This window comes from Lipotes vexillifer, unplaced genomic scaffold (genome assembly GCF_000442215.2).
Source record: "Lipotes vexillifer unplaced genomic scaffold, Lipotes_vexillifer_v1.1 scaffold98, whole genome shotgun sequence".
Taxonomy (NCBI): Eukaryota; Metazoa; Chordata; class Mammalia; order Artiodactyla; family Lipotidae; genus Lipotes; species Lipotes vexillifer.
In genome coordinates this window covers 1,683,365-1,697,495 of record NW_006799611.1, presented here as the reverse complement: position 1 = coordinate 1,697,495, position 14,131 = coordinate 1,683,365, and the positions used below count along the sequence as shown (strand labels likewise).

The following is a 14,131-nucleotide window of genomic DNA, read 5'->3' as shown; positions in this document are numbered from 1 at the left end:
CAGAAACCATGGGATGCCAGATTTCCACCCTGAGGGCAGGCAAAAGAAGGCTTTGGCTGGCTTGTTGGGAGTGATTCCAAACACCAGGGTCCCTATGCCTTTGACCGCTACTTGCTCAGCTGACCTGTGACTGCTGGCACTGCAGCCTGGAGCCTTCCTGGTCAGTTCAGACCAGAACACTGGTGAAGCCCTCTCTGGTGTGAGAGGCTTCTCAACATCCTGTTCTCTGCAGCTCAAGCCCCAGCCCCAACCAGGGCCTGCTGAGTGAGGAACCAGTCCCCAGCTAGTTCCCCGAGGTACGGAGGGTGATGCCCTGAGAGTGCAGCCTGCGCCAGCCCCTGTGCCCAAAGCTGACTCATTCTGCAGACTCAAGGCTCCTTTGGCAAATGTGACACCAGTTTCAGCAGTGTGTCCTCTTCTCCCCCAAAGACACTCATTTCTGTGACCTCATCAATCTTTCTACTAGTCCTAAAGGTCAAAGGCTGCTCCACAAATGAGGAAACAGGGATAAACGTTACCAAATTCTGACCAGAACCACTGGCAGAATGAAAGCCTTCCAAATCTCAACTCGATGCAGCAGTTTGAGTGTCTATACCTGAAAGACAGCTGCTCGGAACTCCGTGCGGGGGATTAGCTTGGGGGCTACCTAGGTTAAGGCAATGCACATGCCAGAGAAACTGTCCCTAACATCCTCCCCTGCAGCCAAAAGGCCTCTGAGCAGATGCCTATCCCAAGGTGTCCCCTACCCTTGCTTATGTGCAGATTCAGGACTTGGAGGGAGGCCAGAAAGAGGTGAAGGAATCCACGCTTCAGAACTTCCAGATATTATCTGATTGCTGACCATCTGGTGTTCCCAATCTTTGACTGAAAGCAGAAAACTTCCAGGACCAACAGTATCAGGCAACAGTTAGGGTCCTGGGCCCTAACTATCAATACCTGGTCTCTTTAAAGGATGCAGACCAGCTGGTGTTAATCCGAATCACCTGAGGGCCAATTCTTGCCACACAATCAGCTGTATTGCTTCAATACCCTGGTCAAGCTTTTCACCACCACAAACACTGCAAATGTTCTCACTTGAACCCACAGGTGGCTGACCATGTAGGCCCTCTAGAACAGCAAATGGGTTCTACTGCTCTGAGGGTCCCTCTTATTCTACATAACTGCAACACTGAACCGTGAATGGTGCTCTCCAAAACAAAGTCATCCAAAAACTGTCAAAGCTGAGGGCCAGACACACTGACCTCTGCCAGGACAAAATCCTTCTTTCCTCACGGACAGCACCTGAAAACCACAGGAGTTCTGACAGATCAGCTGGTCTAGCTGTTCCTGGATTTGGCTGAAACAGTCCTGCTGACTCAGACTATTGAGGGCAGTACCGGTGAACGATAGGTTTTAATTGTATATTTAAGAGCAGCGCAGGTGAGTTTGATGATCTGCCAGATGTGGAAGACAGCGGTCTTGCCCACCCACATCCAAGACGCCCAGGGTGGTGAGGCGTGTTGGTGGCACAGCCAGGCCCAGAAGCCGTGCCACTGCTCTCAATTCTGGGGGCCCTGTGGCTTCCTGCCCCAGGAGGGGATGTGTAAGGGAACGCTGAAAAAGCAGCTGGGCATTGGATCAGCTCTGCGTTCAGATTCAAATCTGAGTTCCACTGAAAAATGAAACTTATCTGACCCTGATCTAGAATAAAGCAAAGTACTCAACATAAAAAAAAAAAAAAAAAAAAACTCTCCCGTGTAAGTGCTCTATAATAGGTCTAAGCCAGCCTTTCAGCGCCCTTTCATCAGCTCCTGAGGCCTCCTGGACATTCCCTAATGGTCAGTACTTTTAACATAAACCACCTAGAGCACCGAGGTGAAGATCTAATCAAAAGATTTCATTTCAGGGCTTCCCTGGTGGCGCAGTGGTTGAGAGTCCGCCTGCCGATGCAGGGGACACGGGTTCGTGCCCCGGTCCGGGAAGATCCCACGTGCCACAGAGCGGCTGGGCCCGTGAGCCATGGCCGCTGAGCCTGCGCGTCCGGAGCCTGTGCTCCACAACGGGAGAGGCCACACAGTGAGAGGCCCACGTACCGCAAAAGAAAAAAAAAGAGAGAGAGATTTCATTTCTTAGACAGTTGAGAGAAATGATCGATTGATTAGTGGGGACTGAGCCAAGGCTTGGTGGCATCTGTGCACTTCAGTTATCCATGCCCACTTCCTTCAGCCCAGCCCTGGGGAGCCAGCCTCGGCTCCAGGACATAGAGGGGCCGGGAGGAGAGAGCGGGGCCAGGAGGATGGAGCACAGCACTGGTACCCACACAGGGCCCGCCGCAGACGCTTGTTCACTGCTGAGCCGGGGAAACCCACCCCTTAAAAGCTAAGTTCCTGCAAACACCAACGTGGGGGAGGAGACCACCCGGCCTCTAACGCCCTGCACTGTCCTCAGCTTTGGTCACCGGGACAATCGCAATAGAAGTGGGCAAGTCGGAAGGCTCACCTGCTTTCTGACCTCCCTGGTATGAGGGCTTTGTGCCTCACTCTTAACTGAACTCTCTAAAATCCAACACTGTTCAACAAAGCATTTCAGAAGCCAGGAACAAACAGCCAGAGTCTGTTCGTGCTCTCTCTGCTCTGATGTCAGCTGAGACCTCTCTGTTGGTTGAACATAAAACAGAGGAGACAGTGTGCAAAGAAGAGGCATCTTCCAAAGCAGGGAATCCCAGAATGAATCCTAGCAGGAGCCCCTGGGGTCTGGGTTTGTGATTCTTTCTGACTCTGCAAGTGGTCTGTCATTGCTCATTTGTCCTTTGAGAAGCCTCGAAATACATCTTGCAGCAAATGTCGTCCACCTACCTGCCATCTGCACAAGAACCAGATGTCTCTGATTACGAACCTACCAAGGTGCTGCTGAACAATGGCTGTTTTTTAAGTTACTTTTATTGACCACCCACTGGCCTCGCTTTCTAGGGTGAAGGCAGCCTGCGCAGGATGGCAGGTAGCCCAGCGCCACAGCCAGCCCGGCTGTCCTGGCTCACAACCACTTGCTGCTTCTCATCTCCCTACTGCCCTGGGGCAGCTATCTCCGGCCCAGGCGAAGAAAGAGGAGCTAAACAGCACAGCCTCCGGTGCAGACCTTTAGAGCAAGCCCTTCGTGGATGGAGCTTATTCTCTTTAAAAAAACAAGCACACTTCTGATGTTACCCAGCCAGGGTTCTGATGTCCATTCCCCCAAGGGTCGCCAGAGAGTGTGCCAGAGTGCGCAGGGCTGCCTGGTTTAAGCCACCAACTGAACGACTGCATTACAGAGCCCGAGCAGCCTCGGGCCCTGCCATCCAGCCTCCCTGTGTACTGTGACCCAGTGGGAACGACCTCCCCCAGTCACACAGGTGCTTGTGGCCAAGCGGAGGCTGGAGTCCATGCCTGTCCGCTGCTCACTGACAGGTGACTCACACTCTGTAACTCACAGGGCCACGTTTCAGCCCGGGGTGGGGGTGCAGACATTTCTAGGGTGCATCCTCAACAGAGTAGACGAAGTCAGGTTCACAAGACGTGGCCTCATCACAGAATGTGTAATGAAACTAAAGAATGACTAATGGTGCAGTGAGGTCTTCAGGGTCAGTCTGCCATCTGAACAGGTCAGGGGAGATTTCCAGCACAAAAGAAGGGTGGAAAGAGAGAGGAAGGAATGAGGACAAGAATAAAACCTGGGTAATCTGCCAAACTGACAATGGGTTCCCGCGTAACTGAGATAAAGGCACGAGCATGGTGGGAGAGAAGACGCTCTTTAAAAACAGTACATAGGGCTTCCCTGGTGGCGCAGTGGTTGAGAGTCCACCTGCCGATGCAGGGGACACGGGTTTGTGCCCCGGTCCGGGAAGATCCCACATGCCGCGGAGCGGCTGGGCCCGTGACCCATGGCCGCTGAGCCTGCGCGTCCGGAGCCTGCGCTCCGCAATGGGAGAGGCCACAACAGTGAGAGGTCCGCGTACCGCAAAAAAAAAAAAAAAAATTAAAAAATTAAAAAATATAAACAGCACATAGCGTGGAGAACGGATTTCTACCCAAAGGCTCTCAATCTGACCAGGAAACTCCAAAGGGAGAGAGGGGTATGATTCTCAACTCTCGAAAGGATCCACAGGAGAATTAAAATAAAAAGCAATTACCGAAAGAGCAAATGACTGTTAAGTGCTGTTTTCCCCAGAGGAACAGGAGACATGAGCTCTTTCCACCGGTGGCTGGAGTTCACCATGTACAAGGTGGCTTATGACCCCATCACCCCTTAGAAATTGTTCCTCAGGATAAATGTCTGTCCTGGGAAAAAGGTACTGGCATATCTAACTACCACTGACTGGGAGTCTCCCCTAACGCCCTCTGCCAAGCTTTCCTCGTGATCGTGTGCCTACTGGCATCTCCACTGGAGTTCTGCCTTGGACAGGACTGTCCCCTGAACACCTGTTGGTCTCACTCTCAAGTTCCCACACCACATCACAACCTGGAGGCTGCCTGGTGTTCTCTGCCTTGTGCCCACAAATTCACCCCGGGACCGGGAGGCTGGGGCACAGCGCCTGTGGCATCCCTCCACGTCCAGCTCCCTCTGGAGGACTGTGCACAGCAGTTGTGATTGTTTCTGGTCTAAAGCCCAGAGGGCTGCAGCTGTCTGACTGGGCGACAGGTAACCCAAGGCATGAGCGAGCTGGCAAGCTGGAGCCCAGTGGGGCTCAGGGTAGGGCTGGTGAGGGCAGCATCGGACACATTTTCAATCGGTGTTAAGAACTGCAAGCATTTTCTCGTTAAAAGAAATCAAATAAATAATAAACGGAAAAGGGAAAAATAAAAAGAGTGACGGAATAAATCAAAGAAAACCCTTCAGAGTGGAAGAGTTTCTTTTCTGTAATAAGCTGCTTTTACTTTGTTCTTTGGCTCTCACTCCATTGTTGGAGCCTGATCCTCAAAAGATACCCTAGAGGACTCCCGGAAGTCGGGGTGTCTCAGGTCCATGAGAAATTTGGTGGGAGTGAGAATATGAGTAGAACCTGCGGGAGAACAGAGGCCGGCTGACTGCTTGAACAAAGGTACGTTACCGGAACATGCCAACTTAGGCCTACGTTTTATGCAGCCAATGAGGTGCGAGAGAGCGAGCCGCACGCGCACGCGCGGAGCACACACCCGTGCACACGCGGCGCATGCGCACATGGGCCACGAGGACGCCCGGCATGCACAGAGCGGGCGGGGGCCACACAGCGGGCGTCAGCGGTCTGCACCAGGCCTCTCCACCGATCCGCAGGGGCGACCCTGTCTCCCCGGGTCTCCACCTCCCAACAGGGAACCTCGGGTCGGGCCAGCATGGAAGAGGGGGTTACAGCGAAGCCTGGCTGTGACGGCTGCTGCCCAGGAAAGCTGTGTTTCAGCAGAGAGTTAGCCAAAACGCTCATGCAACACGTACGCAAGCAGGGAACACCGAGAGCTCTGGCACAGGGGCCCACGTAACCAGAAAGGAAAGAACACAGGGAGAAACGGTGACCAGACAGGGGAGGCTTCAGGGAGTGGGGAGGGGAGGGGGGAGGTGCGAGCTCCCCAATGAATGGTGGTATCTGGAAGGCAGGTTGTGAAGACAGTGCCAGCTCCATCTCGATACGCCCAGGAACGGCCACATGGACTGGTCTGCAGAACCTGCTCACTCTGAGAGCTTGGGGGGCACTGCGCCTTGGTCCCCCCAAAGTGGAGGTATAAAACTGACACATCTTTTTGAGATCAGGGCAAGGGCGGGGCCCAGCCAGGGCAGTAGGTGCTGATCACCTCTTGCCAATCAATGTTAAGAGGTACTCTGGGCAGGTGCAACTCCATTTTGTTAAGGGCAAGATGGGACAAAAGGAAGGCATCTGGAGAAAGCACGATTTTTCTCAGCTCACTCTTCCTCTTCCAGCCGAGAAATTGGAGAAGCTCCTGTAGGCATGAAAAAGGAGAAAAACCTTCTCCTGCTGCCTTAAGTCAGCTCTTATAAGTTGCTTCCTTTCTTCTGGAAAGCCAGCAGGAAATAACCAGAAGGGGTATGACAGACCCTGAAGTAACAGGAACTGGCTGGGGGAACCCTCAGCAGAGCCCAGAAGCCAGGCCAATGTTTCAGGCAGTATCTGCTCTCACTCCTCGTCTGTGCGTCTCCAACTGACAGGTAAAGGAGCCGGTAATCATTTACCTTCCGTTCACTGAGCGTCTTCTGGGCCTGAGGCTGGAGGCCAGGAAACTGACACCACCCTACCCCCAACCCCCCAGCCCCGGGCCAGCACCAGGCCTAGTTTGGGCTGTAAGTGGGTGCTCTTAACCCCGTTTTCGTGGGTAAGGAAATAACAGCGTGGAGAGGAGAGGCACTTTCGAGGTGACCCATGTGGCAGTGGCAGAGCAGGAATATCAGCCTGGGTCTCTTGGAGCCTGTGACCAGGCTCTTCCCACCACATGGGGCTGCCACTCGTCAAGAGACACAGTGCAGACATGAGGAAGGAACCCTTCGCTCGTCAGCGTCTGCCGTCCACAAACATGTCTAGAGACTTAAGTTTTTCGGGGGCAACAGAGAACCGAAGACAGAATGAAACACCAAAGCATGGAATGGAGTCCAAGTGCAGTGAAGCGGTCCCTTCCCTCTAGAAAACACGCCCCACTCACCTATGAGCACTTCCCACTTTCCGTTGGCTTGGGTCACCTCGTAAGCACAACGCATCTCATTGAGGCTCACGCCCCCCAGGATGAAGATGATGAGGCGAGGACCACTGCGGTACTCCCCTGGGGCCTTATTCTTATGCCAGTGCCCATAGCGGGCGCTGGGGCAGGAGAGAGGGGGAGGGAGAGGGAGAGAGAAAGATATTAATCATGTTTATCTGCATCCACAGCATTTATACTTCATACCTCCGGGACGTGTTACAGACTCGTTCTGTACACCAGTGACCGAAACAGAGTAGACGCTTAGCGAGTGTTGGCTGAACTGAACTGCAGTGCAAAGTATCAAGCACTTTGGCTGCCGGGAGAGGAATCACTAGGAGCGCCTGTGCGGTGACCCCGTCATGCAGGCAACAGCCAGCTTCAGATCGGCTTTAAAGCTGGACGTTCAGCAGCTTCACCCACATGATGTTGGTCCCGGTGTCTCCCCCGAGTTGTACAGGTCTGGGCTTGTCTGGGACACTCTGCTGGAGGGAGCAGGGACCACAGAGTCCAGGGCCTGTCTGTAGCCGGCACATTGATTCACTGGACAGATGTGCACCAGGCGCCTCACTGGGCTGGGGCCGCCCCGGCACCGAGGAGCTGACCTGAGTGACATGTGGCTCTTGCCAACCAGGAGCTCAGGCTTAACTGGGGCAGGTGGCGGGAGGATGGGGGTCTGCATCGCGCCCCAAGGAGAGGAGCTCAGTGCCATGGGAACAAACACGGGGGGAGGGACTTCAAGTGCCGACTGGGCATCACTGGGGAAGGCTTCCTGGAGGAGGTGACACGGAGCTGCCTCCTGAACAACAGGCATCTCAGTGGCAGGACAGTTCCCCAGGTGCCCCCCCGACTCCTGGCCCCCGGCTTCCCTCAGTGGGCCTTCACCTTGTCCTTGGAAACAATGAGAAGTTGGTTGCTTCCAGGCTAAGAAAATGGGGAAAACAAAACAAAAATCAAAACAAAATGAGGGGCCGTCTCTTAAGATCATATATATTTTTTCTTGTGCGGAGAATTACGTCGAGGATTTTAAAGTGTTAAATCAGCCTTGCATTTCCTCAAACCCTTCAGCAAGATGCATTGCTCCTTGTATACACCACTGGGTTTAGTTTGCTAATATTTTATCTATAACATTTGCCTCTCTGTGCTTGAGGGAAATTTTATTTAATGCCATTTTCAGATTTGCTTTTAGGATCATGTACTCGTAAAATAAGGGGGAAAGTTTCTTCTCTCTTTCTGTTATCTGCAAATGTGTTAACGTTGAGTGGTTTCTTCGTAAAATACCAGAAGAATCACCATTGCATCCATTTGGTTGGGAATTTCTTTTGTGGAAGTTTTAAAAGTAACTAAAAAGTTAATAGGGGTCACTGAGTTTCTATTTTTTAATTGTCAATTTTTGTAATTTGTAAAATGCGTTTGTCCGTGTCATCTAAATTTTCAGTTAAATTCGGATAAATTTGAAACAGAACGAGGAGAGCAAGGCTTCTCTGAACAGTGGAATCTTTACCCTTCTTCCTGACTTAGGACAGCATTAAAGCCACTTTCCACATCACGAAGGCCAGCCCAGAGGACCTCACAGTCACTTTTTTTTTGCCCGTGCAATCATGTTTGTCTGCTGTTGTCAGCCAGCCTGGCTGTGGTACTGTGTGGGATTTTGTATTTCACTCCAACGCTGGCAATAAACATTTGGCCTTCACTGGCATCATGCGGGCCTGAGAGTGACGACAGAAGTGGGGGGGTGGTGGAGGGAGAAGACGGGTGGGCAATGTACTAGTATAGTAGAGGCACATGTATTGAAAAGTGTTACCCTGGGAGCCTGGGCCACACACACAAGGCAGGCAGAGGAGATTCTGGAGGCAAAATGTGTGCCTAGTGTTGAGAGTCCCAGGGACTGGCCGTGGAGATGTGGCCTGCAGAGCATAGCAGGAGAAGCTTCTGGATGAACATGGCAAGGTGGTGAACAAGAGGAAGAGCTTTCGAAAACATATGCACAAGGCCTCATGGGTGGCCAAGAAAACACAGAGGGCTGGAGAACCCAGAGATGGAAGCATGCATTGCTGTCTGCTCACATCTCCAAGCTGAGAAATGTCTGAGCATCACCAGGTATGTGGCAGAAACCCAACAGACCCAAGGCATCCACGTTTCCATCATCTATGTTTCCATCAAGGATGAATCTGAGAAATGTGGCTCTGTGCAGATGACGTATTCATCCCTTTCTTAATTCCTAAAATTAACTAATGAACGAAAAGTGAAGACAGAATACACCAAGTGCCTACTCCATTCCAGGCTCTGTTCTAGGCACTGAGGATAAAACAGACACGAATCCCTGCCCTCATGAGGCTGACACTCTAGTCGGGGGAGACTGGCAGTAAACAAGGTAAATACTAACAGCACACTAAGCGGTGGTGTAATCTATGGAGAAAAAGCAGGGAAGGGAGACAGGAAGTTGGGGTGCTATAATTTTTTCACTATTTTCTGTAACACTTTATTGAGAAATAATTCATGTATCATACAATTCACTCATTTAAACTGTATAATTCAGTGGTGTTCAGTATAGTCACAGAATTGTGAGCCATCACCACAATCAATTTTAGACCATTTTCATCAACCCCAAAAAGAAATTCTGTATCTATTAGCAGTCGCTCCCCATTCCCCAACCCCTACCCCCATCCCCAGTTCTGAGCAACCACCAATCTACTTTCTGTCTTGAGACTAGCCCGTTCTAGACATTTCATATAAATGGAATCATAGTGTATGTGGGCTTTAGTGATTGGCTTCTTTCACTTAGTATAATATTTTCAAGGTTTGTCCATGTTACAGCATGGATCAGTATTTCATCCCTATCTTTGGCTGAACAATATTCCATTGTATGAATGTACCATGTGTTTTTTATCCATTCATCAGCTGATAGACATTTAGGTCATCTCCACTTTTGAGCTATTAGGAATATTGCTGCTAGGAAGACTGGTGTACTGTAATTTCAAACAGGGTGGTTAGGGAAGATGGGAGACGGTAACAATTTATTAAAGACCTGGAGGAGAAAAGAGGTGAGCCATGCAGAGATACCTGGGGAAAGATCATTTCAGGCAGAGGGAAAAGCGAGTGCAAAGGTCCTGAGGCAGAAGTAAGCCTGGTGTGTTCGGGGAAGAGCAAGGAGGCTGGTGTGGCTGAAGTGGGGGAGGAGTAGGGAGTGAGGGAGGAACGGGAAGCCAGGGGCTGAAGGGCCCCATGGGCCCCTGCAAGGACTTGGCCTGCACCCTGGCTGTGATGAGAAGCAGTGGGAGGGTTCTCGAGGGTCGTGCGGCGTCACAGCAGGACTGCCGCGCGGCTGCCATCCAACCAGACACGGTGCCGCTTGCTCCCTGCTCGCTTGCTCAGGGACTCGCACTCACCTGACCGCGGTGGTGCTGAAGGAGGCAGAGGAGCGGGTGGAGATGTACGGGTAGTGCTTGGTGTCAAGTCTGTCTTCAATGGTGTCCTGGAAAGAAGAGACACAGCTATCGACCGGCCATCTCTTTGCAAAGGGCTGACGCAATCAAGGTAAGACTATTCGAAGAACAAGTCACTCAGCCAAAACCACGGCCAGCTTTGCAACAACCAGAGGTCCCCTGTCCGCTGCCCGCTGCCGGGTGCCTCACGCCGAGCTCGGAGCGGGCGGACCAGATGCTCCATAACCAGCAGATACAATGAGATAAGTTTGTAGGTCTGCTCTTGAAGAGAGGTTTTTAAAAAAAACCTGCGTTGGGCTTCCCTGGTGGCGCAGCGGTTAAGAATCTGCCTGCCAATGCAGGGGACACGGGTTCGAGCCCTGGTCCGGGAAGATCCCATATGCCGCAGAGCAGCTAAGCCCGTGTGCCACAACTGCTGAGCCTGCACTCTAGGGCCCCGAGTCACAACTACTGAGCCCACGTGCCACAACTACTGAAGCCCGCACACCTAGAGCCCGTGCTTCACAACAAGAGAAGCCACCGCAACGAGAAGCCCGTGCACCGCAACGAGAAGCCCGTGCACCGCAACGAAGAGTAGCCCCTGCTCGCCACAACTAGAGAAAGCCCACATGTAGCAACGAAGACCCAACGCAGACAAAAACAATAAATAAAATAAACTTAAAAAAAAACCTGCATTGATTTTTCTTGCTTCTCTTCCACCCTTTTATGTTTCATGTGAGGTTATAAATGTCGCATCCTGTTCAATAAACTCCTGACCCTTGCCATCCGTCTTGAAGACACTAGGCATGGGCAGTCTCTCAGGCAAGCTGAGGCCTTACAGCCTTGGTTTCCCAAGAGCCTAATTATCTGGTGGGTGGATCCAGCTACCCACCCCCTGCTGCCGAGAAGTCTACACTCCTAACAGCTACCGTGTGAAGCCCACACATGTCTCTTTGGGGGACTGGGGTTGTGGGGGGAAGGAAAAGGGAGCAGAGAACAAAGGAGGGAATGAGACAGAGCGGCTGATCTACTCTGCCAAGCAAAGAAATGTAATTGGTTTCAAGATGTCTCATGTTCACCCATCTTTTTGGTTTGTGGGTTTTAAAAATAGGAAGCTGACTCACTATATATACTTAAAATATATTTATTTTAACGTACAATTCAGTGGGAACACATGGACTGCTATGAATTAACAAAGGGATCCTGGCCAAGACCTTGCATTCTCTGGACCCCAGTCCTATCCTCCTGTCAAGGGCAAGAACTGGAAAGACCATCTCCAATTCTCACCCCACAGCTCCCAGGGTGCGTCAGGATTCTACACAGGGTTTCCTCGACCTCGAGCTACAAGAAGGGGAGGAAGGGACACCGCTGGGCTACCTGACTTTCACAGACACGAAACACCTACTATGCGCAAGGCTCGGTGCCAGAGGACACGTCAGGTGAGGGCACAGGACCAAGGTCTAAAACGATGAGCCAACACAGAGCAGCACACACATGTAAAGAGCATCCCTGACACATGCTGTGGGAGTCCAGGGAGGCCTCTGCGGTGCTGGGTGGTCAGACAGGTGGGCCAGTGTATGGGACTTTGCAGGAAGACAGGATTCAGGAGGTGGAAAGGAGAGTGAGAACTCCAGGCAAGGGATAGGGCTGCACAGAAACATGATCGGCAGGGTCTCTGGCTGATGTGAGGGCTGAAGGAGGGGAGCAGCGGGAGAGGAGGACAGGCTGGGATCTCTTTCCAGAGGCCCTCCCGCCCTGCTGCATCCTTAGCGTGGCGCTCCTTACTCACAGGACCTTCAGGTGCTGTGACGGGTTTGGTTCCTTCGGCTGCAGTACCATTGAGGAGTCTCTACTGTGGGGCTCAATAGTGTGGATCTGAGGATCCACATCTGACAGTCTCCTGGGGCTGCTCTGCACAAACCCTCCAAGGCCTGGGTGCAAATCCCCGGGTGTCACCCCCACCCGAGGGCAGGTGAGGCTGAAGCCCCCAGGCCTCAGATGCAGAGCCCCGGGCCTGGCTGCCCTTGTGCCCTCGTCTCGGCCTGCGCTGACCTCCATGATGTCTTTGATGATCGGGGTCCATCGTGAGAGCTGGTAGGTCTGCTCGCTGATGCGCTCCTTCCGCTCTGGTTTGCTCCTGCGACGCAGCGTGGACTGAAAGCGAACACACGATCCGAGGCTCCGAGTCAGCGCCTGGGCCCGCGAGGCCTCGCTGGCCCCTGGGCTCCCTTCCGGGAGTCAGCCCTGGCAAAGACTAAGAAGTAGGGAGCTTTTCCTGCAAAAGCCCGGACGATGCCCTGTGGGCTCCAGCCCAAGAACCTGGAGCAAACTTGGTTCTTCAAAGCCAGGAAAAATGGCAAACATGGGCCAAACGGATAAGTGCCCTTTCTTACAAATGCAGGGGGTTAAAAAAATTAGTTTGTTGTCAATTATAGGAGAAAATACTGCTTTGGTGTGACTTTGATTTTGCTTCAATAGCACGGGATGCACTGAATGAATCATCTCTGTTCTCATTTGGTCCCTTTGTGAACAAGGGCCTGAAAATGCCAGATGGCCCCCAGTCACAGGTCTCTGGTCTGGTGGCTCCGGAACAAAGCTTTTGACTCTAAGATTCCAGAAGGAGCACACCTACAACCCTGCTTTACCAGCACTGAGGCGTGAGCTGACTCCCTGCAGGAAGTGGGGTTCCTACAAGCAAGGTTCCTGGCGGGGGGCTCTGAAGAGTCCTGGAGCCCCCTGCCAGGCCTCTTCCAGAGCTCATTGCTGGTCAGGCCCCCCACACCTGACCCCACTGGGTCCTGAGTCATTGTCAGAGAAGCAGACCCAAAGGTGGCAAGGCAGCGTGACACTAAGTGTTGTGTTCGCAACCTCACAGAAGATGCTGAGTCTAAGTGTCTTACGGCAGAGCCAGGCTGACTCAAGACACGTGGGACAGGGCTGGTATGACTCCTATTTGGGGTGGGTTCACAGACGCAGCTCAGCTTTGTGACTGTGTGTGCCTCCTTGATGTGCCCGCCTGGGTTCCTGCTGCTATGCCTTGATTCTACTTATACCTCTACACCTGCATCCCTCTTTTATGTTTTCTCTTTCTCAGTGTCGAGTGTGTGTACTGTAAACTGCCTTCAGTCAGTCCGGGGAGAAGAGATGAGAGCTGCTGTCTCCCCTCTGCCTCCCCCCGATGCTGGTGCTCACGTCCGTGACGATGGGCACCCCGAGGTGGGCCATGTTGGTGATGATCTCACTGTCCTCCGGGGGGATCTGGGCGTGCTGGATCAGCTTGTTCAGGTTTTCCTCAGTGATGCCTGTGAGAACAAAACCCCGATCACCACACCAGCCCCTGGACATCACACACTGAGAAGCAGAGCTAAGTGCCTGGGGGGAAAAGTGCCCCTTTTCCTCCTCAGGATTAGTGGGAACTAATCCGCTCATGGCATCAAGGTTACTGTAAGACAAGACAAGATCAGGACTCCAATTCCACTCCAGCCTACGGGCTATGACCATCAGCAGCTGCCCCTCATCGTCTATATTTCCATCCGTCTCCTGCTTCTCAGCCGTCACCACCACCCCTGGCCCACATCACAGTCAGCTTGGACAGGAGAGCCTCTGTGTCCATCTTTGGCACAATGGACACCTATGGACACTTATGGGCAGCAGATGTGGGTTAAAATCAGCTATTTAAAGGCACAGATTACAAATGTGGGGCAAGTTAAAAGTATCTAGCAGAAATGCTCTAATAAGCTGGCCATAAAGCCAACAGACTCTCCCAGCTGTCCCCACCCTGTCCTCTTCGAATTATCCTGTCCCTTTGACTAACTCCAGAATCACTGGGGGATACTCAGCCTCTAGTTGCAACTGATCTGCCTACATGACATTTCCCCAGATGTAAAGAGCCCCTCAGATCTTATTAAACATCCCTTTCCTTCCCTTTTCCTTGTCTTTTACACTGTTGTTTTTTTTTTTTTTTTTTTTTTTGTAGCTTTGTAGTAACTTTAAAAATCGGGAATTTTGAGTCCTCCAACTTTTTTCTTTTTTTTT

The 14,131-nt window shown here is 52.1% G+C and overlaps 1 protein-coding gene across 2 annotated transcripts in view; it reads right to left on the bottom strand.

The window, feature by feature from the left end:
- STXBP1 (syntaxin binding protein 1) overlaps positions 1-14,131 on the bottom strand; it is a 71,946-nt gene that overhangs the window by 2,890 nt on the left and 54,925 nt on the right. Inside the window, exons 15-19 of one of the 2 annotated variants that reach the window (XM_007471730.1) lie at positions 13,289-13,398; positions 12,149-12,250; positions 10,061-10,146; positions 6,639-6,793; positions 4,890-5,014 (exon numbers count right to left, since the gene is read on the bottom strand). In XM_007471730.1, coding sequence (XP_007471792.1) covers positions 4,905-5,014; positions 6,639-6,793; positions 10,061-10,146; positions 12,149-12,250; positions 13,289-13,398 — 563 coding nt within the window. In that variant the 3' untranslated portion in view covers positions 4,890-4,904. The remainder of the gene's footprint in view (positions 1-4,889; positions 5,015-6,638; positions 6,794-10,060; positions 10,147-12,148; positions 12,251-13,288; positions 13,399-14,131) is intronic. The other variant, XM_007471731.1, reaches the window with a different exon arrangement.